We start from the raw sequence: 25,176 nt of genomic DNA, 5'->3' as shown, positions 1-25,176 counted from the left end.
TTCTGCCGCCCCAGCCCGTCCCCCAAACACTGCACAGCACCAAGAGCCGGGAGAAACGAGTACTCACATGGTCTGCAGCACAGGGTTCCCCATGAAGGCCTTTTCTGGGATGGCCTTGATGTTGTTGTTATGGAACCCCCTGGAAGGCAATACCATGAGTCAGTGAGGACTTGGAGAAAGGTATGGAGAGGGCGAGACAGAACTCCATGAAGCTTCCAGAAAGCTGACCAGAAAGGCCATAGGACCAAAGAGACATCAGTCCAGATTCCGGGTTCGCCTCCTGCCTGTGAAGTCTCTGCTTCATTTGATAACACACCCAACCTTTTCTCTGACAATTGTGAAGGGAGTGAAGCGTGGAGCCTCAGAGAGCAAGGGGGTGGTAGGGGGGAGAACTTGGGAGCAGGAGGCTGAGTTTGGATCCCAGGAGAGTCTTCCTCTCCTCAGTCACTTGTGGCAGGAACTCCACAGGTTCCCCAAGGAGGAAGCTGAGGGCCTATGGGAAAAGCAGAATTTCTGAGGGTCCCAGGGACGAGAGCTGCTCCCCGAATGGAGGCTGGCTTGGCCTCCAGGTCCGGAGACTAAGGAACCTAGAAAGGCAGCAGCAGCAGGAGCAGGGAGATACAGTGGATGTTGAGTGACTGGCCTACTGTGTGTGGAAGTGAGGAGGGAGGGCTCTGGAAGCTGGGAGTTATGCATTTGGTTAGTCGGGGTGATCATCTCAAGATAAATATTGGACTGGGAAGCACATAATCCATGCTGAGCAGCACCCCCAGGCCAACTTCTTGTTGTCTGGAGACTTCTAGTGTCTCCTCATGCCATCTGGGCATCCACCCTCTCTCTCTCCTTCTTCCCTTCTCCTTATTATTTCTACCTTCCATTCCTTTGTTAATTTGTTCTTATACGATTTTGGACTCCTCCTTTGTGTCTAGTGTTGAGCTAAGCGCTGAGATGTTTAGAAGTTCATAGGACAGAGGCCTTGTCCTCAAGCAGCTTCCTCTCAATAGATGTAGAAAGATAGGGACAGATAGAGGCACACACATGCGCGCGTGCACACACACGTCTATACTCATTGGGACCCCAATGGCAGTGGAGGGGGACTTACAATAGTTTCTCATTCAGACCCTTCCCTCCAACCGGTCTGGTTGTTCCTCAACTGTTACACACACCTGGAATTCTTACCTGCCAACTTCGGACGGGGTGGGGTGGGGGGGGGGTGGTGGCATGGGGTTGGGCTGGTCTCAGGCGGTGGTTTGAGTAAAGATGCTGGGCTGCCTGTAAGTGTGGGGCTCTGTTCACCAACCTCAGATTCCCTTAATCTAGTCCACTCTACCCCCAGTAGATCTCCTACGGTTTGCCGAGAGCCTCTCCTCCAGTAAGCCTGGTCTCCCTTGGGGTCATCTCTCTGCCCATTCAACTTCCAATCTGGGTCTCTGCCTCCATGGTTCTTCTGTCTGAAATGCCTTCCCTCGTCCTCCACCGTCGCCACTGAAACTCCATCCACCCCTTAAGGTTCATCTCACATGTGTTAGTTAGTCTACAAGGTTCTTCGTATATTACTCTGGATTCCCAGTCATGTTAGCTACCCCTGGACAATTAGGGCCAGAATTATAGACCGACCCTAAGCTGCTCTGTCCTGGTGCCTGCTTTACTCTGTGTCCTCAACAGACCTGAAGGTTCCTGGGGGAACAGTCCAGGGCTATCTTACTCTTTGTTTGTGTTTAGTGCTGGGCACAGTCGATGCTAAAATAGAATACTAATAGGTAGCGACTGTGGGGAACAAAATCGGGCTTCTGAGCTTCCCCATGAGATCAGGTGCTGAGGAATGAGCCCAGAGACCAGCCCCCAGCTCCTCTCCTCATTCATCTCCAGACACACGCCAACCAAGGCAGGGGCAGTGCCAGGCCCAGCCTCCCAGGAGGTGTCTTGTGCCATGTGTCTCTCCAGGCTGGAAGGGCTCAGAGCCATTTCTGCCGATGACACACCTCTCGGAAATGCTCAGTGCCACACTAATGAGGTCTGCGACTACTGAGACCTGCACGGGGGGGCCGCAGAGGGCACAAAGCTACAGTTTTTACAAGGACCCCGGGAGGTGAGGCTGCGAGGGAGGCCCAGAACTGGCTTCAGCCCCTGCCCTTGGGAGAGGAGGACACCCACAGAAACCAGCAGAGGGACTTACAGTTCCTGCAGTCTGCCCAGGGTCCGGATGGCGACAGGAAACTCCTGCAGCTCATTATAATTCAGGTCTCTGGGACGGAAAGTAAGAGTAGTCATTAGAAGGGTGGCTTCACAGGGCATGTCAGGGCCCCTGAAAAACAGAAACTTGGCTCTGGGATTGGCCGGAGAGATGCGTTTTCCAATCTGTCGGGTCCAGCTGTCAATGCCTGGAAACACATCTTTGGAATGTTCATATTCCATTCCTACTCCACAAATCCTCAGGCTGGAAGTCTTCCTGGCAACAGCACTGTTTGGAGGAGACACTTCAGGGATGTGGATACCTGCAACTGACTCCTTCAGGAAGAGTCCCCACTGGCTGAGGAAAATCCCTCAAGCCTTTGGAGACACAGTCAGTGGCTGGGGGAGGGACAGAGGAAAGAATGGGGCCATCTTTAGCCCCTTGTCACCAGCAAGAGGATTCTGGAAGGTTCCCTCAGGTGACTACCTTGGCTAGCTGTGGCCTCTGCTGTCTATAAAACAGATCAGTGTTGGGGCGCCTGGGTGGCTCAGTCAGTTAAGTGTCCGACTTCGGCTCAGGTCATGATCTCACGGGTCGTGGGTTCGAGCCCCATGTGGGGCTCTGTGTTGACAGCTCGGAACCTGGAGCCTGGAGCCTGCTTCAGGCTCTGTGTCTCTCTCTCTCTCTCTCTCTGCCCCTCCCCCACTCGCGCGCGCGCTCTCTCTCTCTCTCTCTCTCTCAAAAATAAACATTAAAATAAATGCTTTAAAACGGATCAGTGCTTCTTATCTTTGGGTGATGGCATGACAGCTAGTCTTTATTTTCTCTTAGTCTTTTCTTCGTTTCCCCCCCCCCTTTTTTTTTTACGATGAACATGTATCACACGTATAGTCAGAAAACAACGGAGGCAATTTTTAAAAAGTAGTAGCAACCCAAGTTGGAAAGAATGTGGGGAGCCATGCATTCTCATAAATGATTAGTGGGAATTGAAATGTGTGTTATCTTTTAGACATAATTTGACAGCGTCTTTTGAAATGACAAGATTCATACCTAGTCACCTCAAGGCCAGGAGTTTGTCCTGGGGAAAAGTCCACACCCACCTGTAAAGGTATTTGTATAAGGATGCTCACGGCAGCATTGTTTAGGCACCAGGGGCAAACTCTTGGCCCACAGGTGCTCACAGCCCTGCTTGTCCACTCTCTGAAGGGGTCTTTTGTGTTTGTGCCCTTGAGGCCACAAGGGGGACAGGGGGAAGGGAGAGAGGAGAAATGAAAAACACGGAGAGCAAACCTGATTCTCATTAGAAAAGATTTGGAACTGCCTGTGACAAAGAAGGCCCAAAGGCAGGGGAGCCCTGCCAAAGAGTGGGGAGAGTGCCTGTGTTTGGGGGAAGACAGTAAAATGTGATCGGGAAGTAGGGAGGAAGAGCCACAGAAGACTTTCGGGGGAGTTTTGCTCTATGTTACGCGACCAGATTCCCTTCCTACCCCTCCTAGGAGAGACTTCAGAAAAGATGATCAACCCTCAAGATTTTATTTATTTATTTAAAGATTTTATTCATAAGTAATTTCTACACCTAACACGGGACTCAAGCTCACAGCCCTGAGATCGAGTCACCTGTGGTGCTCCACTGACTGAGCCAGCCAGGTGCCCCTCAGCCTTTAAGATTTTATTTATTTATTTATTTTTTTAAATTTTTTTTTTCAACATTTATTTATTTTTAGGACAGAGAGAGACAGAGCATGAACGGGGGAGGGGCAGAGAGAGAGGGAGACACAGAATCGGAAACAGGCTCCAGGCTCTGAGCCATCAGCCCAGAGCCTGACGCGGGGCTCGAACTCACGGACCGCGAGATCGTGACCTGGCTGAAGTCGGACGCTTAACCGACTGCGCCACCCAGGCACCCCCCTTTAAGATTTTAAAGTTGACTTCTGTTTCGGGGCAGCTGGGTGGTTCAGTCGGTTGAGTGTCCGTCCCACTCACTCTTGGTTTCGGCTCAGGTCATGATTTCGCGGTTCATGAGTTGGAACCTCACTTTCTCTCTCTCTCTCTCAAATCAATACACATTAAAAAAAAAAAACTAGAATAAACTGTGTGAGGATGCTGGATTGCAGGTATTACTGTGAACATATAGTTTAAAAAAGCAAAGTAGACTTTTGTTTCACTCAGTGGCCGATCGGTTAGCCCCATGTGGAGATGTGCCTGATTTTGCACGGGGTTGTCTTGGTGTTTCCAGATTCCTGTGGCTGGAGTATGGGGTCTCAGGCTTTGGCAATGGCGGGGAGGGAGGGCTCAGGTACAGTGTCTCTCTTGAGCCCCCCAGGATGACCCCAGCCCAACTTCTCTCAGCCTTTTAAAGCCACGCCTGCCCTGACAACTTTCATGAGAAGACTATCCAATGCCAGGGCAGGGGACCATGCTGAGGCTCTTTAATCACAGAGTGACTTGGCAGGTTTTGTGGGTAAATACCATGTTAACACAGACATAATGACAGGCTCCTCTGCGTGACAGGGTCATTACACTTAATAGTCCACAGGTAGAGCCAGGAACCCGGCCCAAGGGCCAGAAGAACAGTGACAACAGTCTGGCAGCCAGTGAGCCGGATAATTGCACCCCCCCACACCACCCCCAACACACACTAATTACCCGATTACACTCCGACTCCCCTGGTGATTTGGGGTAATTATAGCATAAACCCTCCTGCTTTGCTCTGCTCTGCTCCGGTCCTTCATGAATCCTACACCTTTCCCTCCAATGACTCCAACCTTGATTCACTCACGGAGAGGCTCCCCACAGACTATGTGAGGGGAAGGACGAGAGCAGGCTGAGGGCAGGCTACGTGCAAAGCACTTTCCTGGAAACCAAAGATACTGGAGTTGGGACCAGGGAATTTCCACATTGCTGGAGTTCTACCACAGGTGGCAGTAGGAGGTGCCTGGACACTCTACTTGCAAGGCTTGAGACTAGAGGCAGCAGGGGCGAGTAGTTGGACTCTTTCTGGTCTTAGATTTTATAAAGGAGTCGCCCTCACATCTCAATGTCTCCAAATCAAGTGCCCCCCCCCCCCACCTCCTTTTAACTTGACTCAGCCCATTCAGGAATTCTCCAGTGCTGCCCAAGGAGAACCGGATTTCCTATAAGTAACGGAAGAGCATCTTCACTTAAAGCCTTAATGTTGCAGTGTTATCGTAAATGCAAAGAATTGCACTGGCCTGATCTCAGAGCTTTAGCTCACGATTCCATTGCCTGGAACACTGCAGATATTTGCCTGGCTTTCTCCCTCACTTCATTCAGGTCTCTGCCCAAATAACACCTCATCAGAAAGGCCTTGTCTGACCATTCTACTTAATACAGCATAGCCCCTCATTTGCTGTTCCTTTACTCTGTGTGGTAGGTTGAAAGTGGTCCCAAGCCTTATCATTTGCAATATGTAAGTGTACCAAATCAACAGGCTGTAAAGCTTAAACCTGCACCGTATGTCAATTACATGTCAATAAAGCTGGAGGAGAAAAAGTAGCCACAAGTCCTTTGTGGCTTCTCCAATTAAGAAGTGACCTCTCGGGGCACCTGGGTGGCGCAGTCGGTTAAGCGTCCGACTTCAGCCAGGTCACGATCTCGCGGTCCGTGAGTTCGAGCCCCGCGTCGGGCTCTGGGCTGATGGCTCAGAGCCTGGAGCCTGTTTCCGATTCTGTGTCTCCCTCTCTCTCTGCCCCTCCCCCGTTCATGCTCTGTCTCTCTCTGTCCCAAAAATAAATAAACGTTGGGAAAAAAAAAAATTTAAAAAAAAAAAAAAAAAGAAGTGACCTCTCAGGGCACCTGGGTGGCTCAGTTGGTTAAGTGTCCAACTTGGACTCAGGTCATGATCTCATGGTTTGTGAGTTCGAGCCCCACGTCAGGCTCTGTGCTGACAGCTCAGAGCCTGCAGCCTGCTTCAGATTCTGTGCCTCCTTCTCTCTCTCTGCCCCTCCCTCACTTGCATTCTCTCTCTCTCTCTCTCAAAAATAAATAAACATTAAAAAAAAAGAAGTGGCTTCTCTGGTACAGTCACTCTGGAAAACAGTATGGGGGGGTCCTCAAAAAATTAAAAATAAAGTTACACGACCCAGCAATTGAACTACTAGTACTTTTCCAAAGGATACAAAAATGCTGATTTGAAGAGGTACATGTACCCCAATGTTCATAGCAGTGCTATAAACAACAGCCAAATCATGGAAAGAGCCCAAATGTCCATTGACTAACAAATGGATAAAGAAAATGTGATATATATAATGGAATATTACTCAGTGATCAAAAAGAATGAAATTGTGGAGTGCCTGGGTGACTCAGTTGGTTAAGCTTCTGACTTCAGCTCAGGTCATGATCTCGTGGTCTGTGAGTTCGAGCCCCACATTGGGCTCTGTGCTGACAGCTCAGAGCCTGGAGCGTGTTTCATATGCTGTGTCTCCCTCTCTTTCTGCCTCTCTCTCTCTCTCTCTCTCTCTCTCTCAAAAATAAACATTTAAAAAAATTTAAAAAGAATGAAATCTTGCTATTTGCAACAACGTGGATGGAACTAGAATGTATTATGCTAAGTGAAATAAGGCAGTTACAGAAAGATAAATATCATATGACTTCACTCATATGTGGAATTTAAGAAACAAAACAAATGAACATAGGGGAAGGGAAGGAAAAATAAGATAAAAACAGAGAGGGAGGCAAACCGCAAGAGACTTAAATACAGAGAACAAACTGAGGGTTGCTGGGAGGTGGGGGGGGGGATGGGCTAAATGGGTGATGGGCATTAAGGAGGGCACTTGTTGGTATGAGCACTTGTTGTATGCAAGTGATGAATCACTAAATTCTACTCCTGAAACCATTATTATACTATATGTTAACTAACTAACTATATGTAAACTAAGATTTAGATAAAATTTTAAATAAATAAATAAATAAATAAAGAAAGAAAGCATATTAAAGGAAAAAAAAAAAAAAAAAAAAGAAGTGGCTTCTGCCTCCCTAACCCTGAGACCGGGCTGGCTTGTGACTGGCATTAACCAAAACAGAATAAGGCAGAGCTGACATGGTGTGAGCTAATCCCAAGTCACAAGAGGCCTCACAACCTCTGCCCTCCTTTGGGACATTCCCACCACCATGCAAGGAAGCCCGTACTAGCCTCCTGGGTAATGAAGGCCTTGTGGAGAGGGCCAGCCAACAGCCCGAACCTAGGTCCCACTCACAGACATGTGAATGAGGCATCTTAGAGCCTCTAGTCATAGCTGACCCTCTAGCAGACTGCAACCTGGTCAGGGAGCCCAGGCAAAGTCTCCAGCAGAAAAGCACCCAAGATGAGCCCAGGTGATCCACAGATTCATGAGAAATCATACATTATTGTCTTAGACCGTTACATTTTAGGGTGGTTTTTTATGTAGCAATAGATAATGAGAGATCCTGCTTTCCTTTATACTGACATCTGACGTGTATTTGTTTGCTAAATTTCTTCCCACCCACTAGAATGAAGGTTGAAAATAGAAACTTTGTTTCACATTCTAAACACCAAAATACTGGCACAGAACGGTAGCTCAACAAATATTTGTTGAATGAATAAATGAACCGGTCTAGATAAATTAAAGAATGAATTAATGGACTCTTAAGAGTATCTACAATATTTGGCGGAACATCTTTAGGATTTTGAGGTTGATGTCAAGAAAGGTACAAGATAATCCTGAGGGGCACTCACTGTTAGGCTTGCCCAGGGCCACAGAGGCCATGGGAAGACGGGTCACCTGTGATTTTGCTATCACTGAGCCCTTACACAGTTCACTGGACTCATGTCCAGGCAGCCGAAGTGAGTGGTTCTAGCTTTCCTTTGCAGTTCCTGATCAGGAATCCTTCCAGAAATGGCCTGACAGACAGTGGGAAAAGACATGTAGTAAAAGGCATGTGAACTCAAAGGCCATTTCTTGTAGAGCAATGTGGAGAATAAAAACTGTGCAAATGTCAAAAGGAATTCTGCAAACTACACGCTGGTGGGGTGGCCTGAATTTTCCCATTTGGATATCTACACAGATTCAATGACTTGGATAATTGGCAAAGCCCTGCTTCATTTGGTGCTGTTTGGATGTAATCTCTGGCTCTAACCATGTAGGGAGCATGTCTTCACAACTCTCTTTTCCCCTTATGGATTCAATTCAGTGCCATGGATGTTTGTTGCCTGCTCAAAATACACAGAAAAATCTGCTGGGTAAAGCAGAAGGTAGAAAGATGCATAAGAGATAGTCTTGTCTGGACAAATGCACAAGACAACCAGATGAGTGGCCTTGGCATGATGCGTGCAGAGGAATACACAAAGCATCAGGACCTTTGGAGATCACACATAGTTGAGAAGACTTCATGCAGGGCTTCATGGAGATGTGGCATTTGAACCAGATCTTGACGGTGGGGCAAGATTTCAATAGGTAGAGAGAAGGAAAGGATAGGTTAGTCGATCAGAGAGAGAATGGTTTAAAGGAAGTATGTGCTGTGGAGTTTGGAGAATAAGTGGCACAGTTTGGTTGAGCAAAGGGCAATATTTGGAGGTGAGATTGGAAGAGTGTCTCCCTTGACTGTTATATACTCTCCTAACTGGAGTCCCTGCCTCTAAGTCATCCATAAGATAACCTTGGTTGAGCACGAATTATGCACTGGGCACTAAATGCTATGCCTGAATGATCTCTTAATCCTCATGACAGCCTAAGAAGTAATTACCACTAATATACTCATTTTACTGTTGAGGAACGTGAGGCACAGAGATGTCCAATAACCTGCCCAATTATTAAACAGTCATGCTAGACATCACTATCCACCGAAATCCACCCTCTCCTTTCTCTACAACAGCAAAGCCCAACACCTTCAGCCACTTGCCATGCATAGCTGTTTAAACGTAAATTAGTTACAAGTTAGTAAAATAAAAGCTCGGCTCTCAGTTTCACTAGTGACACTTCAAACGCTCAATATACCATGTGGCAAGTGGCTACCATATTGGAAGCACAGATTTAGAACATTTCCATGATTGTAGAAAGTTCTGTTGGACAGCGCTATCCTATGGTAATGGGAGGAATAGCCAGGAATGTGGCTAGAGTGTATTCCCAGCCTCCTTTGCAATAAGTGTGCTTTCCCATGGAAGGTGGGCAGAAGTGGTATGTCCTACATTTAGTGCAGGATTTTTAACTAGCCAGCCTGTCTCCTCCACGGTCTCTCTACTCTTTCACTAGTTAGGTGCCAAAGACAGTGAGGAGATAGGGATAGCAAGATCCTAAGAAGCCAGGTCCCTGAGTCACCATATGGAGGAGGGCCATTTGCCAAGAAGAAACACCCTCTTTGGACTATTACACGATCCAGAAATGAACTTCTATTGTGTTTGAGCCATTATATGTGTTTTGACCTATTTGTTACACAATTTGGCTACCTTAACTAATTCACCATCACAACCAAGATTTGAACCCTGGCAGTGCGAGTCCGGAGTCCACACTCTTCGCTATTACACATCTGCCAGGAAGATCTTTTTGAAATGCCAAACAGACTGTGTCACTCTCCTGCTGAGAAATCTGAAAAGGCTTCCTCATTACTTACAGAACAAAGTTCAAAGTCCTCAATGGGCTCTGATGCTATACATCTTCAGCTCTGTCTACCATCTCAGCCCCCATGTGTTTTCACAGCCTCGTGTGTTTCCTTGTGCCCTTCATGCTTTCAGCCTGGGATGCCCTTACCCCCAGTCTTAGATGTCGAAATCCTAGCTCCCTTTGAAGTCCAGGCTCAAATATACCTTCCTTCATGTACCCAGCCCCATCCCTGCAGTCAGAATGAATCACTCACTCTCTCATTGCTTTTCTGATGTTTTCTCCAGAAACATGCTTAATATTAGAATAATAATAGTGGTGGTAGTGGTGGTGGTGATAACGATAATAATCAGAGTAATTACTAGGTAATAGTCACGATTCTGGGTGATTTATATATATTAATTCATTTCATTCCCATGCCAATCCTTTGAGGTAAATACTTATTATTATCTCCATTTTGCAGATGAGAAACTGAGGCACAGAGAGAGGCAATCACTTGACCATGAATGAAAGAGCTGGGACTGAAGCCCAGGCAGTTTGAGTCCACAATGGGGTTATCTGTGTACAAAGTGCCTTCCCCATGAGACAGGAAGCTTGCCACTATCAGGAAGCACATGAGCTCCCTTTTGAGTCTCCCGAAGCCCAGGCACAGGGCCATATATGCGTATGGTCATTGTCAAGAATGATCATTTGAGCCACTGTCAAGGCCTGGAGATGGGAGTTGCTTTGGCCTTTGTGGCTGGCCACACTGGGGCAGTGTCTCAGCCCCTCGGGATCAGAAGCCAACATACAGCCTCTCGGCAATCGCAGGAAAGACCCGCGTCAGGCCACAAGCTGATTTGATCCGATTCCTCCATTGCAAGGTGCTTTACGATGCCCTAAACCTCCCTGGAAAAGCTCATCCATGGCTTTATAGTTTATTATCTTTAATAGCCCAGAATCAGCCAGAAGCCCAGGAAGAGAATTATTCTGTATGCTGCTCCCAGGAGCTGGGAGCAGGCAGGGGAGGGCTGAGGTTAAAGAAAAACCATTCCCAGCTCCAGCCGGAATTCAGTCCAGAGGCTGCAGCTGTCCATGGCTGATATGCGTCTTCATCTGCTCAGCTGCTTCCAGCCAAATCCAATCAAAACTGATGGTAGACCCACACAATCGGTAAAAGTAGCTAAGCAGGTGACCCAAGCCCCAAGCTGCTCAAGGACCCACATCCCCAGTGTTCTCCATTCCATCTGGCTGTGCAGGAATGGCCAACTCCTGAGATCTCTGGGGAGCCTCACGATGGACTCAGAGCACAGAGCTGGCAGGATTTAACAGTCATCTTTTTATTGATAAGGAAACTGAGGCTCAGAGACAAGAGGTAAATCACTGCAAGTCCCAGAGCTGAGGCCTGTTGGCTCTTGCTTTAACATCTTTTCTGTGTACCACCCAGAGTTGCAGCCTGGCTAGGCTCCAAGTAGCAGGGCTGAGAAAAAAGTTTTAGGGAGAGTGGGAAGAAGGATAAACAGGGTGGGTTGCGGGGGGGGGGGGGGTGGCGCACCAGGCTTCCTCCCAAGGGAAGAAACTCCTGTGGGAGTCTCTTTGGGTGCTAACAAGCATGTCAAAACCAATTGGTTGTTAGGCTAGATGTCTATTTGTGTGTTATATGTTTTAGAGTGAAAACAGTTTTGTCCTCTGTGTACCAACAGGATCACCTCGAACTAGCCAGTTAACTTTGCTCAGTCGTTTCCTCACCTGTACATCAGGGATGCCCATTACATAAGGCTACTCTGTTCATCCGGTCCAGAGCCTGGTCTGGATACTCAAATAATGCCAATTCTTTCCCCCTCTTTCTTTTACTAGACACTAGACACCAGAACAGGCACTTCCATTCATCCGACACTGCAACAGCAGACACACAAGTTGGTCTATCTACTTTTCACAACAATAAAGGAAGATTAACATAATTAATTGGGTTTCCGCTTACACTTTTATTCTCAAGGCTAATATTTATGTTTATTGCCAGATCAACAGATAAGGGCACATGGAGGAATGTGGGTGAGCCTAGCTCCCCAGCGTGAAACACAAAACACAGACATTTCTGATTGTAAACTCTGAACCATTTTTCTCTCCCAAAGGGCCCGTAACAAAAGCGGGCAGGCACGATGAATACATGACTTAATTGCTCTTCCTGTATTGCAGACTGAGCCTTTATCTCCATCTGACTTCACATGCTTGGGGCAGATAACCTGGCAAGCCAGGAAACAACAAAGACTTTATGACTAATAGCATTGTTTTACTTTCTAAACAACCTACATAAAAGGCCACCCATTAATAAATGCAGCAATTAGTAAAATTGTCATCGGTTTCTATTGAGAGATACAGACACACCTTCCTCCTACCCTCCCTCCACCTACGCTCGCTTCTCCACCAGAAAGTAAATTCAGAAAATATCCGAAGCAATAACAGCGCCAATTTTAAAGAAAGTTGCCGATCTCTGACACTGAGGTTACTTGTTGCCCTGCCCGAATAAAGCACCTGGGATCAGAGAAGCCCAGAACCGGAAGGGAGGTAAAAGGCAACAGTCCAATCTGCCCCCGCACGGGACTCATCTCTGAGATTCCAGGGGAACAAGGATCCAGTTTCTGCCCGGACCATGCAAATGGCAGGGCTCACCGACTATGCTGGGCGTTAGGGGGCCACAGTCGGGCTATTCTGCAGATTAAGTAAGCCTTCCTCATCCCAAGCTAGAGCACCACCCTTACTTCCTCTCTTGGCCCTCATCCTGTCAGCTGAAAGACCATAAAATATGTATGATCTTTCAAAGACAATCATCACATTCCACCTAAGTCTTCTCCCACATTCTTTGAAGGTGTAGACAAGGTGCATAAACATTTCATATTCTCACCACCCTCCCCCAGAAAAGCCTTAGCCACACTTAGAAATGGTATAATAGGATCCCATCATCTAGATGTGGGCAGACCCTTGGGCAGCACCTTCCTCACCTGGATGCCATGGGCCCATTAATGCAGGGGACCTGAGGTCTTTGAGGTTGCCCTGGTCTGGGCAGAATGTAGCTTGAGGTTTGGTCCTAGTGACTTCAACTCACTGGTCGAATGTCAGGATCCTGAGCTTCAACCGGGTCAGGGGACCTTGCCCCAAGGCAAGGATAAGGGACCATCCCTGTGGGTTCAGCCCATGTCCAGGGCTTCAGTTTCTCCATCTTTACTAGAAGAGGTCTGGTCTGGAGACTCTGCACAGCACTTAGTATGGATGTCCAGAGCTGGGACGAATCTTAGAGATTGGATAGTCCAATGCTCTCATGGTTCAGATGGAGAAACTGAAGCTCAAAGAGGAGCAGAGACTTGCCAGGGGCTATATATCCATTCATTTGTTCAACAAATATTTATTGAGCACTTTCGCCATGCCAGGCACTGTGTCAGGTGCTACAAAAACCCATGGAGAGTGTGCCTGGGTGGGTCAGTCAATTAAGTATCTGACTTTGGCTCAGGTCATGATCTCGCAGTTACCAAGCCTCACTTTGGGCTCTCTGCTGTCGGCACAGAGCCTGCTTTGGACCCTCTGTCTCCCTCTCTCTCTGCCCCTCCCCTGCTTGTTCTCCTCCCCCCTCAAAAATAAATAAACATAAAAAAACTCATGGAAAGGTGGGAGAAAGATAACAAAACAACCTGAATAAATAAATAATAACATAAATATCAGATTGGTGAGTGCTATAGAGAAAATTAAGTAGGAAAAGGAGATGGCAAATGATAAGAAGTGCTTGCAAAATGGTGATCAGGGAGGACCTCGCTAAAAAGGTGACATTTGGGCAAAGTCTCGGAGAAGGTAGATAATTGTAGAAAGAACATTCCAGACAAAGGAAACAGTCAGTACAAAGTCCTGATGCAGGAGCATATCTATCTAGTGTATCCAAGGAAGCCACTGTGCCTGGAGTAGATTGAAGGAGGGGTGAGGCCAGAGAGGTAGCAAGGTGTCACATCACCCAACACCTTGCAGAACTTGTAGGCTTCTTTCCAGAACTTTATAGAACTTTGGTTTCTTTCCAAGAGTATGATGGGGAGCCACTGGAGGGTTTTGAATAGAAGAGTAACATGACCTAATTTGTATTTTAAAGGAGTCCATCTAGGGGCGCCTGGGTGGCTCAGTTGGTTGAGCATCTGACTCTTGATTTTGGCTCAGGTCATGATCTCGTGCTGCATGTGGGGCTCTGCACTGACAGTGTGGAGCCTGCTTGGGATTCTCTCTCTCTCCCTCTCTCTCTGCCCCTCCCCTGCTCACGCATTTGTGCATGTGTGCGTGCTCTCTCTCTCAAAATAAATAAATAAACTTAAAAAAAAAAAAAAGAACTCAGGACTCCTGGTCTAGAACCCTTCAGTCTCCGTGATAGCAGGAGCTGCATTTTTCTTGTTCATAAATGTTTCCCTCGTGTTCATAATGGTGGCCTGTCACATACTAGAAACTCAATAGATATTTATGAAATGAGAAAATCGAACGAAACAGAAAAAGAGAGTGGTAATTATTGATTCTTAGCAGCTCTTCCTTCCCACAGATATTAAGGGCCAGACCTGAACATCTTCGTTTCCTCTCCATGGTGTCTACCAGAGAACCAGCTGCCAAGTGGTTTCCCCAGGGCTCCATCAGTGCCCATCTCCCCACCCCACTCCCTTAACCTCCCATCACCCTCCACTGCAGATGGGCTGGCCAGGGTGCCTGTGAGAGCAGCGGAAGTTCAGAGCAGAAGCTTTGGCCCCATTGCCAGCAGAGGAGGAAAGGGTAGCAGTGACAAGAATGGTGACCTTGGCTACCCCAAGCACCGGGGCGATGGGAAAGGGAATGTTGTACCGGGAAGAACTATTAATAACTTGCCATGGTATTAGAACACAAGACAAACTCATTGGGCAGCTCGATTTTCTGCCTGTGAGAAGTCATTAGTGGTTCTGTGTGGAAAGCCAGAAAAAAAGTTTTATATGGAACAATAAATTCCTCTATAAGCCACAAAACCCCACAAATTTGCAGCTAATAAACCCACAAATGTAAGATGATTAAGAACTGGCGAGGAGAGAGTTCCTCAATTCTTACAGGGTTAGCCTGGAGAGGCAGTGTGGTCTGACGGACTGAAGCCAGGCCAAAGGCAGAGAAACTCGGGTTCTCGTCCTGGTTCTTAACGAATTGGATGACCTTGAGCAAGTCAACCACTCTCTGCCTCAATTTCCTCGCGTGTAACACAAGGATACACAATTTCTGCCTCGTCTTCCTCAACAAGTGGTTGTGGGGGAGGTTGGGGGTGAGGAGAAGTGAGATATGAGACCCAACAGCCTGCAAAAAAATATCTTTGAGTCTCTTAACTGTGGGAACTTATCGGTGGGATGATCAGCGCTTGCCTTAAGATTAGCAAGAAAATCGACAAGATTCATGTGAGCCTCTGCTCCACCCATTTGCTTGCCCAAGAGCACTTTGCCAGGGAACCTGCCAGTGGGTAGCGATAGTGGGTTGAATTGTAGCCCCTCAAAAATCTGTCAGCATCCTAACCCCTGGAACCTGTGAATATGACCTTATTTGGAAAAAGGTCCTTTGCAGATGTCATTAAGCTAAGGATCTTGAGGTGAGATCATCCTGCATTAACAGGATGGGCCTAAATCCAATGACAAGTGTCCTTAGAAGACATGGAGAAGACCACGTGAAGACCGAGGCAGAGATCGGAGTGACGCATCTACAAGCCAGGGAATGCCAAGGGTAGCCAGCAGCCACCAAAGGTAAGAGAGGCAGGGAAAAGATGCTGCCTCAAACTTCCAGAAGGAATCAGCGCTGCCAATACCTTGATTGTGGACTTCTGGCCTCTCCCAGAACTGTGGGAGAATACATTTCTGAGGTTTTCTTAAGCCACAAAATTTGTGGTAATTTGTTATGGCAGCCACAGGAAACTAATATAGTAGCCATGCCCTGATTCCCCGGGAATTCCTAGCCACCCTATAGAGGAGATGAGTCACACCATGGATGGCTATGGAATGACACCTCTGGGCAACACTCTGCCTGCCACCTTAAGACACACTGTCAAAAGAAGGGGAGGAGAAGAGGAGGAGAGAGAATGAGATGAAGGAAGGAAGGAAGGAAGGAAGGAAGGAAGGAAGGAAGGAAAAGAGGGAAGGAAAGAAGAAAAGTTATTGAAGTAACTTGGGCAGGGGGAAAAGGCCCATTGCTGTCTATCCAGCATCAAATGGGAGGACAGAAAGAGAAAGCCAACACAAGTTGAACACTTAGAGTACTCCAGGCCTTGTAAATATCATTGTGTGAATTGTAGAACATCACCCCCATTTTCTAGCTGTGGAAACTGAGGCTCTCGAGAGGTCAGGTGACTTGGGCACATCACATGCTGCTGGAGGAGCCAGCATCTGAATGCCACTGTGCTGACTCAAGCCCAGCCCTTTTTTTAGTCTAGGATCCTCCTGAGCTCTGGAAGAGCCACCAGTGAAAACCTGCCTGGTTTTCCATTCCAGCTGAGGGCAGATCATCGGGCCCAGGACTGAGAGGTGGTCGGATACTCTCAGGACTAAGTTAGAGCAAAATCTGTTGGTGTGGCTGGTTTCAATGACATGGAGACAGGGGCACACTTTGCAGCCACAGAAGCTATTGAGGTAAAAATATTCTGCAGAAGCACATCTCTGGGGCATGTGACACCAAAGGAGGTTTTACATGGAATGCACAATTTTGTATTATAAGACAGAATTCTATAAATTCCTGCTTTGCCTCCTCTCCTCCCAGACCTCAGTTGAATGCTGGTCCTGCTTTATAGAGGGAGCTAGAGCCAGTAGGTTTCTGTTCCACTGTGATCCCGGGCCCCCCTCCAACGGGGAAAGGTCCAGCCAGTACATGAACTCCAATAGCTCTGATGTGTTTTATGAGGTGATAACAGGGCCCAGATATCATAGTCCAGGCATGAGGGAGGTGAGGCACTGTTGTCCCCAGATCCATTCTAGGCCTCACTTCTTTGAATTCTAGCTAAGACGCAGACATCAATTTCCCAGATCTAGGAAGTGGGGGCAGTCCCCTTTGGTTGTAATTGCATTTGCAAGACTTCCCCCCCCCCCCGCCCCCACCGCCTTTTATTTTATTGGTAGGTATAACTGGGGATTCAAGCATCATGATCTGATAGCACCTGAATAGCACCCTGTGGCCTCTGAGCACGAATTTGTAGGCACAGACCTAAGGGCATGAAGGCCGGGTTACACGTCCCTGGGACGCCAGGGGAGAACCTTCTCAGAATTCTTGCTGGTCACGCTTTCTCTTACTTGTCAACCTGGGAAGTCCTGTAATCAAGCTGCCCTCACAGGAGTTAGTGCTAAGTGGGGCAGCGTATTAGGGGGCAAGGGGTTTGGATGCCAGTAGCTTACCACTGCTTTTACAAGCAAACTGTAGAAACATGGGCAACTCATCCCAAATCTCCAGACTTGGTTGATCTGGAAAAGCGAAGAAACAGCACTTCAAGGGTTCAGAGAGCTGGCTCATCTCTGATTCTGAATTTCCCAGCAGCAGTGGGACACCCTCACCGCGGGAGCAGAAAGGAGGTGGCGGGTGCAGGGCAGAGTTTTTCCTGTCTGCCTCCGGCTGGGGTTTCTTGACAAGGTCCGGGACGATGATGAAGGTATGAGGAGAAGTGCCTGTACCTGGCCCCTCCTCCCCAGGTGGCATGACCGGGGGCTGCTCTCCCTCCTGAGAGAAGCCAGCAGACAGAGCCAAACCACAGCTTGGGCTGGGGTGTGGGGGAGGAGGGGGGTTGATCTCCCCTCCGCTGTGGAGATGAGAGAAGTCTAAGTGGCAGAGATTTACAGGGCCCGAGGGAGAAATACCCTTCCAGTAAGACGCTCACATGAAAAGCTCCAAAGTAATAACTGAGGCTGCAAACTGTGCTAATTATGCAACAATTAAAAGGTTTGACTATCTTTCTCTCTCCTTTTATTCTCCCGGCCACTCCTCCCCCTTTCCCCATCTGGGTGCCCCTGCAGGCTCCCCGGCAAATGCTGGGGCGGGGGAGGGATAGAGGATAAAGAACACACTTTCCCCCTTTTTAATTGGAGATCAAAAGTTGGAAGAAGAACTTATCCCTCAGGGGTGGGGAGAGAAGGGGTGTCGTTCAGACTGAGGCCCTCAGAAGAGGGGATGGGGACGAGAACGGAGTGCGGGGCAGGTTCCTAACACAGTTTCCCAGGCTCTGTATGAGACTTACACACATCATCTCATGTAACCCACGTGTCAACCCCAGAGGATCAGTGTGATTAGTGGTATTATATTGCAGATCGGAAAACGAAGACTCATGAAGGCAAATGCCTTGACCAAGGTCACACAGCTGGCAGGACTGGCAAGGCTCCCCAGGCTGGCTGATGCTCCGAGCTGTAGACTTCGTCAATGAGGCTATTCTGCCTCCACAGTGTAAAGCCGGGAAATCTTTTCCTGTCTCTTGGCCTCGCCTGTCCCATCTGTCCAGTGGGTGCAGAGCCTGGGCTCTGTGTGACCGAGCCAAGCACTTTCCCAGACGAAAGGTACAGTGGGCACTTAGCGGCAGGATTGCTTTGTAACGAAGCCAGTACGAGCTGAGCCAAATGCCCTGCGCAGCCATCCAGTGGCTAATTGAGAAAGAATTAGGCAGTGTGCCCCAAAAGTGAAGAAATTGCTGTAGGTGGCTTTTTAGAGGTGCCAACCCACACCCGGTATACATGTCCCCTCCCCACTGGATTTCCCAGCAGAACCAACAGCCCCCACACTCCAGGGCAGGTAACACTGGACTCCTTCCTGCCCCGCTGATGCCTGGTAGCTCAGCCTCCAAACACCGCCTCCCAAATTCTCGTGTCCCCCGAGGGAGGGTGGCTACGAGGGTGTGGGCCTTAAGAGGACAATGGCTCTCCCTTACATCTGGATCCCCCAAATGCCTAGCACCCACAGATGATTAAGGATAGCAGAGTATTAAACTAGGAACGTTCCACGGTATTTTCTCAGTTAACACATTCTAGATCTTGCTCTGTCCCTAAGTGAGGGAGTAACTCTGGGTACGCCACTTCCCCGGGCCTCAATTTTCTAGTACGTTGATGGAGCAGGCTAGAGTGTCCAGTCTGAACTGCCCAGCTGTCTCTGAAGGCTAGAGAAGAGAAGCACAGAGCCCAAGTCACGCACAGTGGCAGGGAGAGGTTCCAACTTTCCCGACCCCAGGCTGGGGTGCATCCTCCCACATGCCACTCCTGGGCGCTCAGTCAGCTGCAGGGGCGGGGGGTGGGGGGGTGGACACAGGGGGAGCTCGACCCAGCTCTGCCGTTGGTTGTGCTTCAGGCCGAGCCCCAGAGAGCAACGAGGCTCCTGGGTCTCCCGCCCACAGGAAAGACAAATGGAGCATTGGTCTTGGCCTCCCCCATTCCCTTCCCCTCCGCAACCACAAATGCAGACAGCTCGGGCCTCCTGGGCTGGATGTGCCAAACGGTTTTCCCCAAACTGTTGCTTTCCTCAGGTCGCAGCTTGTCTCCCAGCATTTTCTCCCGGGCTGCTTTGGATTCTTGAAAATCCCTCACCTCAGGAGCTCGGGTAGGCGGTTGCGTGTCGGGGGTGGGGGGAGGAGGTGGAGAAGGGGAGGCAAAGGCACTGTGGCCATGCCCCTGACACTGTGAGCCCTGCCCCAACCTCAGTGGCTCACGCCTGACCCGGGAGGTCCTCCTCTCCTGGGCGCTGCTGGCCTGTACCAGGTGACCGTGGCAGCCGGCTCCCTCATGGCAGCTGTGGGACCCCAGCTGGCATGGCCGGCGGACTTAGAGAGCCCAGCCAGTTGTTTGCTCAAATGGGGCCCACTCAGCCCACTCTGCGGGGGCTGGCGGGACGCCAGAGGAAATGATGGGAGGGTTTGGGTGCATTCTGACCTTAACCGAATTCCAGGATGATGATGTGTGAATAATATGGCTTTTTAAGCGTCAACAACTTGGGTGCTTTTTATAGTCAGGCCGGAGCGCTGAATGGGCCATCTCCCCATTAATCATTTAGCTAGTTAGATCCACTGGCAAACCGTACCGGCATGACTCCATGGTATTACCCTCCCTTCTGTCAGCAGCCTCCCTTAAACAGATGTCAAAACTGCCATCAAATCAGCCCCAGCCCCACCCCCAAGCCTTCCATTCCCCAGGCTCGATATCCTCATTCTTCTGGCTCTCCTATCTATCTAAAGTGTTCACTATTTCGATGGTCTCTGCGGGCAGAGATCCTGGATTCCCCCTCCGCGGGCCACCCTGAACTCCCGGAGGGCACATTCCCACCCACCTGCAGGAGGAAGGAATGCATTCTGTGTGACATCCTACGGAAAATGCCAGGGAGGGGCACGTGGGTGACCAGGCCTGGAGCCAGGCCCCAGCACCCCAGTCCCGCTGGCTTCTCCCTCCGCCAGCCTCCCCTCCCTCCTGCGGGCCTCCGGGCCTTCCTCACCAGGACAGAGGCCTACCACAGCCTGGGCACTCACAGCGTCTCCAGATTGAGCAGCCCCTCGAAGCTGTGGGTCCCCAGATGCTGGATGCGGTTGTTATGAAGATGCCTGTGTGGGAAGGAAAGGCACGTCAGAATGGGCGCCCACAGCATCGGGCGGGGGGTGGGGTGGGGGTGGAGAGCAGACGGTGGCTTAAGCAGCAAAGTGGAGGCAGAAGCATGGACAGAGTGACCCCAGTGGTCCAGCCCTTTATCTCCAGGGGCAAAATGATTGGCCAAGACTGACTTCCGAAGTTACGATCTCCAAGGCTGGATTAACCGTGGGCTACACGGTTTTAACTGCCTATTGAAGGAAAATGCAAGAGGAGTGCCCAAGGCCAAGGCTGAGGCAGGCTCCCACTAAGCTCTTGGAGAGAGGCCTGATGTCAGGAGGGCTCCAGTCTGAGGCTTCTTCTACGGTCCTGCTCCCCGGGACCCAGCCTGCCTGACTCAGTAGCCAGACGTGCTTATGGGAGCCAAGAGCAAACCACTGCAGACAACATATAATTAAAGGCTAAGCTTTCTGTTATAGCTGGAGAGGGCTGTAGACAGGCTCAGAGATGGGAGACTGGTGAGACCAGAGGAGTCAGGGAAGGCTTTACAGAGGTGGTGATCCAGAGCAGGGCCTTGAAGGATAGGTGATCTGGACAGGCAGAGGGAAGGACATTCCAGGCAGAGTTAACAGGGGGACAAAGGTGGGGAGGTAGAGATGAGCACGTGTGTCTGCGCAGGATGGTGAAGGGCTTGGCCAGAGTGCACACAGGTTGCCGAGATGTAAAAGATCCATTTGGAAGACACTTTCAAGGTAAATAGCGAATTGAAAATAAGTGACAGAATGTTCTTCTCCTAATTCCTAATGAAAGAAGCAAAAATAGCAAAGAGACCCCTGCCTCCAGCCCAAATATATAAGTAGCAACAAAGCAAAGACAGAGACATAAGTTAATGCAAATCAACTGCACAAACTGGGGACCAAGGAAAACTCTGGAACTCCTAATAATCTCCCCCTTTCTTCAGGAACTGAATTGGCAAGAAAACAAAATCCTGAGAATTTCCCTTAAAACCCCCCAATCTAAATAATGTTCTTTTCCCCTCCCTACTTCTGGCTTCCAGAGGAAACAGGTGAAACAGGGGAGTAAAATAAAGGCTCCAGGCTACTCACTGAATGGAGGAAATGACTTGAAGCCCAAGGGGATTCTTGGGTGGAGGGAGTGAACTCACACAGTTAATACACTCTGACTCTGCAGACAGAGCAGAGCCCAGGCTGTCTGACAAAGACTGGGCTCCCCCTTCAGAGCACACTCCCCCTGCTTCTACTACAGAAAAGCGGACGGAACCTCCTCTACCCACAATACTAGCCCACAAACTTTAGCTTGGAGGGGAGAACCTATGGGGCCCAAAGATGACAGACTGAGAACAACTTGACAGCTTTCTAGGCAGAGGCCAGAACAAAGGATTCACATGGCAATTATGGATGTACCAGGGAGACCGGGGGCGGGAAGAAGAGAGCACCCAAAAGCAGGTAAAGTTCCAAGCCCAGGAAAAAAATATAACTAATGGAGGAGGGCAGAAGGAAATTTACCACAGTGGCCTCCTGCTACAAAACAATCTCCCAAAATAATATTTCAAAGGCGAAATTTTAAAAATGAAAGAGAGGGGCGCCTGGGTGGCGCAGTCGGTTAAGCGTCCGACTTCAGCCAGGTCACGATCTCGCGGTCCGTGAGTTCGAGCCCCGCGTCGGGCTCTGGGCTGATGGCTCAGAGCCTGGAGCCTGCTTCCGATTCTGTGTCTCCCTCTCTCTCTGCCCCTCCCCTGTTCATGCTCTGTCTCTCTCTGTCCCAAAAATAAATAAACGTTGAAAAAAAAATTAAAAAAAAAATGAAAGAGAAATGGCATCGTGGACGACAAAAACAAGCTGGGGACCCAAACTACATTATTAAAAAAAAAATTAGCCAAGAGATTTGAGCCAAGGAACAGGGTAAACACTGCTGAAAATTGAGTGGGTGTCAGAGAAAAAACTTGAGATAACCATGGCGAATGGTGGCTGAATGAGACAAAAAGGCTAAAACCGTAACGGAAAGATGTAGGAGACATAAAGGTGATTCAACCACAGGGGTAATGGATGTCTCAGAGGGAGAGAATCTCAGAGGGAGAGAATCCCAAATGAGATGGGAGATATATTCAAACATATAATACAGAAGAAACATTCTCTAAAGTGGAGAAAGCAGGGAATCTGCAGCTCAGAAGCATCCATTGTCTCGGGAAAATCAGAGGCAGAGCATTCTACACTGTGACATATTCGAATTAATTTACCAAAGTTAAAGAATTAAAAAGCCTTTCCAGGCAGAAAAAGGAAATCACTTAAAAGGGGAAGAAATCCCTCAGGCCTGCAAGGTGTTGTTCAAAACAAGAAAACCCCATCCAACATAGATGGATAGAGATGGCAGTCGAGAGAGTCATGGGTCCTGTATGCCTTCCCCATCCTTGTCCACCTGCACCACCAGGTTCCAAGGGGAGACAGACCCCTCCCATATGGAGTTTCTGATTTGATAGGGAAAACACAGCTCTTTGCATCCTGGGAATACACTATCGCCCCTTTCCAAGGGGTTTTCATTGTCTCCGTTTCCTCCATGCCTGTATCCTGACTGTCACCAAACTCTTATCATTTCTTCTGCCTCCTGCTGAGCTCTGGTCTCCATTTTCCAGGCCCTTCCACTTCCCCCAGCATCTCTGGTCTACACCATCTCAGCTTCCTAAATATCTGGCTCCAGGGTTCCAACTTCCTGTCCCAAATCATTCATTCAGCCCGGACATCCTGGACACCTCCAGCAGCCCAGGCTGGGGCAGACTGTTGGGGCTTATGGTTCAAATGAAGAGACAAGATTTGTACCACTGACACCACCCGATTAAGCATTTTCCCGGGGTCTTGTCAGTGCTAGAGGGGTGATAGGAAGGAGCTGCATGCATATCAGAGCAGCCTGATACAAGCCCTGGGTTCAGGTTGAAGAGAAGCCCCTCCTCTTCCACCCCACTTATCTACTGACACCTCCAGCCAGACCCTTGGGCACCACTTGGGTTTAACCAAACTTTCTTACTTCCTATCACACGGTCTTCCTTATCTACCTCCTGGGTCTTTCTGTAGCTCATCCCATAGTCCCTGGATAGCTTTCTCCAGCCTCCTTTCCCCTCTCAGGTGAGTTGGAGGCAGGACAAAGGGGTAACGCTTCTGGCCCTGTCTCACGCAGAGGGACCAGCTGTCCTTCAGCTTTGCTCCTGCCCCAGTAGGTTTTCTTTCTTTAGTCTCTTGTCCTTCCTTTTGCCCAGCGGGGCCCTCACCCCTCCTGGATCTGCAGCAGGCCAACTGTTCCAATTCCCCGGTTCCCAACCAGACTTACGAGTCATTTCTGATTTCCCTTCCTCCTGGTCTTGTACCCTCTGAAAATCTCTAAATCAGATTGATTCTTCCTTCAAAACATCCCTCCGTCGTGTCTTCCCTTCTGTTCCTTCTGCCACCTCCTTAAACTAGACTTTGGTTGATAAACGAGAGCTTCCTAACTGTCTCCCCGTTCCCATCCCTTTGAATCAGTCTTCCTAAAATACCTCCTTCTCATCTTTGCCTGAAAACCTTCAAGCTCTCCTTCCCCAGTGATGGACAAAAGGCAAACCTCCTGCTCTGACACTGTGAGTCCCTCAACCCACCTTTCCAGCCTTTTCTCCAACACTCTACATGAGGATCCTCTGCTCCCACCAGACTGGCCTGTTCGCCGGCCACCAAACACCCCAACTTCCCCTCAGTGTCTTCACGACACTGCTTGGAACAATGTCATTGTCTTCACCATCTCATTCTTCATCATCTTTCCAGGTCCAGGACCCACCCACCTTCCCCCTGAAGCCTTCCCTCTTACCCTCTACATTTGCTTTACCGCCCCAGTATTCCTACTTTGCATGGACCTGTATCTATCATCAGCTATCTTGGCATGCATTACATCATTAGCTGTCTTTTTCCACATTTATTCTGCTGTTTCAACTAGAGTGTCAACCCCTCCCTGGAGGGCAGCAGCTGTTCTCATACTTCTTAGAATCGTCAGTGTCCACATAGGAGTTCTGAAAATGCCTGCTGCTGTTCATTTGTCTGGGACCCATCATGTGATCTTCATTTTCCCAGTCTTGTCTCTTGCAGACATCTGACCCCATTCCCTCAGGGTGTCACAGGGATGTCACCAAAACTAGAATCAGTCACCTTGTTCTGTTTGCCTTGTGTAAATACCCTCAGTGACTTCCAGAAGGAGAGATGGAATGGCCATCCTGATAGAAAAACATGATCCATGAGGATATTCATCTTGGTTCTCTAGTCTCCCAGGACAGAGAATTAGACAAACAAATTGGTGCCTGATTTTTCACCTTTCAAATGGATCTAAGCATCAACTATTCTCTGATTTGGAAAATCACACCAGATTTTCAAGAGTAGGGGAGTCAAGGTTGCCATTTTAGCAGCGTCACTAACACATATGTTCCCTAGCAATTAGTGTGTAACCCAAAGCAATTACACATGACCTCCAAACCCTTAGTAATTACCCTATGAACTTACCAATCACTCATAGCAATTAGCTGGGAACTAATTTGCACTCCAAAGTTCTCACTGGGGAGGCAGAGGTAACCCCAGTCCCCAATTCCTGCCAGGGATACTATCTCCCAGGTAATTACCCTGATGGGGTGTTGGTGTCTAATTACAAGTGATGGCATTTCTCTGGTTCTCCAGGCCTGGGAACTGAGATGAATTTATCCTATCCTTGTGCCAAAGCATCACAGACTGCACCATCTGATTGTTGAATATGGTAGAAATCATTTAAGAGATTCTTGACTTGTAGTCCAATTAGCTTGGTATAGTTATTATATTTGCGTAGTGAGAAACAAATAGGTTAATTTCTGCTTTCTGATGATGGTGTAAGAGCA

At 48.8% G+C, this 25,176-nt stretch overlaps 1 protein-coding gene across 5 annotated transcripts in view; it reads right to left on the bottom strand.

Annotated features, from left to right (window-relative positions):
• LGR6 (leucine rich repeat containing G protein-coupled receptor 6) overlaps positions 1-25,176 on the bottom strand; it is a 121,221-nt gene that overhangs the window by 19,138 nt on the left and 76,907 nt on the right. For all 5 annotated transcript variants that reach the window (XM_023247376.2, XM_011290944.4, XM_023247375.2 and 2 more), the window contains 3 exons: positions 20,225-20,296; positions 2,177-2,245; positions 68-139 (listed from right to left, as the gene is read on the bottom strand). In XM_023247376.2, coding sequence (XP_023103144.2) covers positions 68-139; positions 2,177-2,245; positions 20,225-20,296 — 213 coding nt within the window. The remainder of the gene's footprint in view (positions 1-67; positions 140-2,176; positions 2,246-20,224; positions 20,297-25,176) is intronic.

This window comes from Felis catus, chromosome F1, assembly GCF_018350175.1.
Source record: "Felis catus isolate Fca126 chromosome F1, F.catus_Fca126_mat1.0, whole genome shotgun sequence".
NCBI classification, from domain to species: Eukaryota; Metazoa; Chordata; class Mammalia; order Carnivora; family Felidae; genus Felis; species Felis catus.
This window is presented reverse-complemented; position numbering and strand designations above follow the sequence as displayed.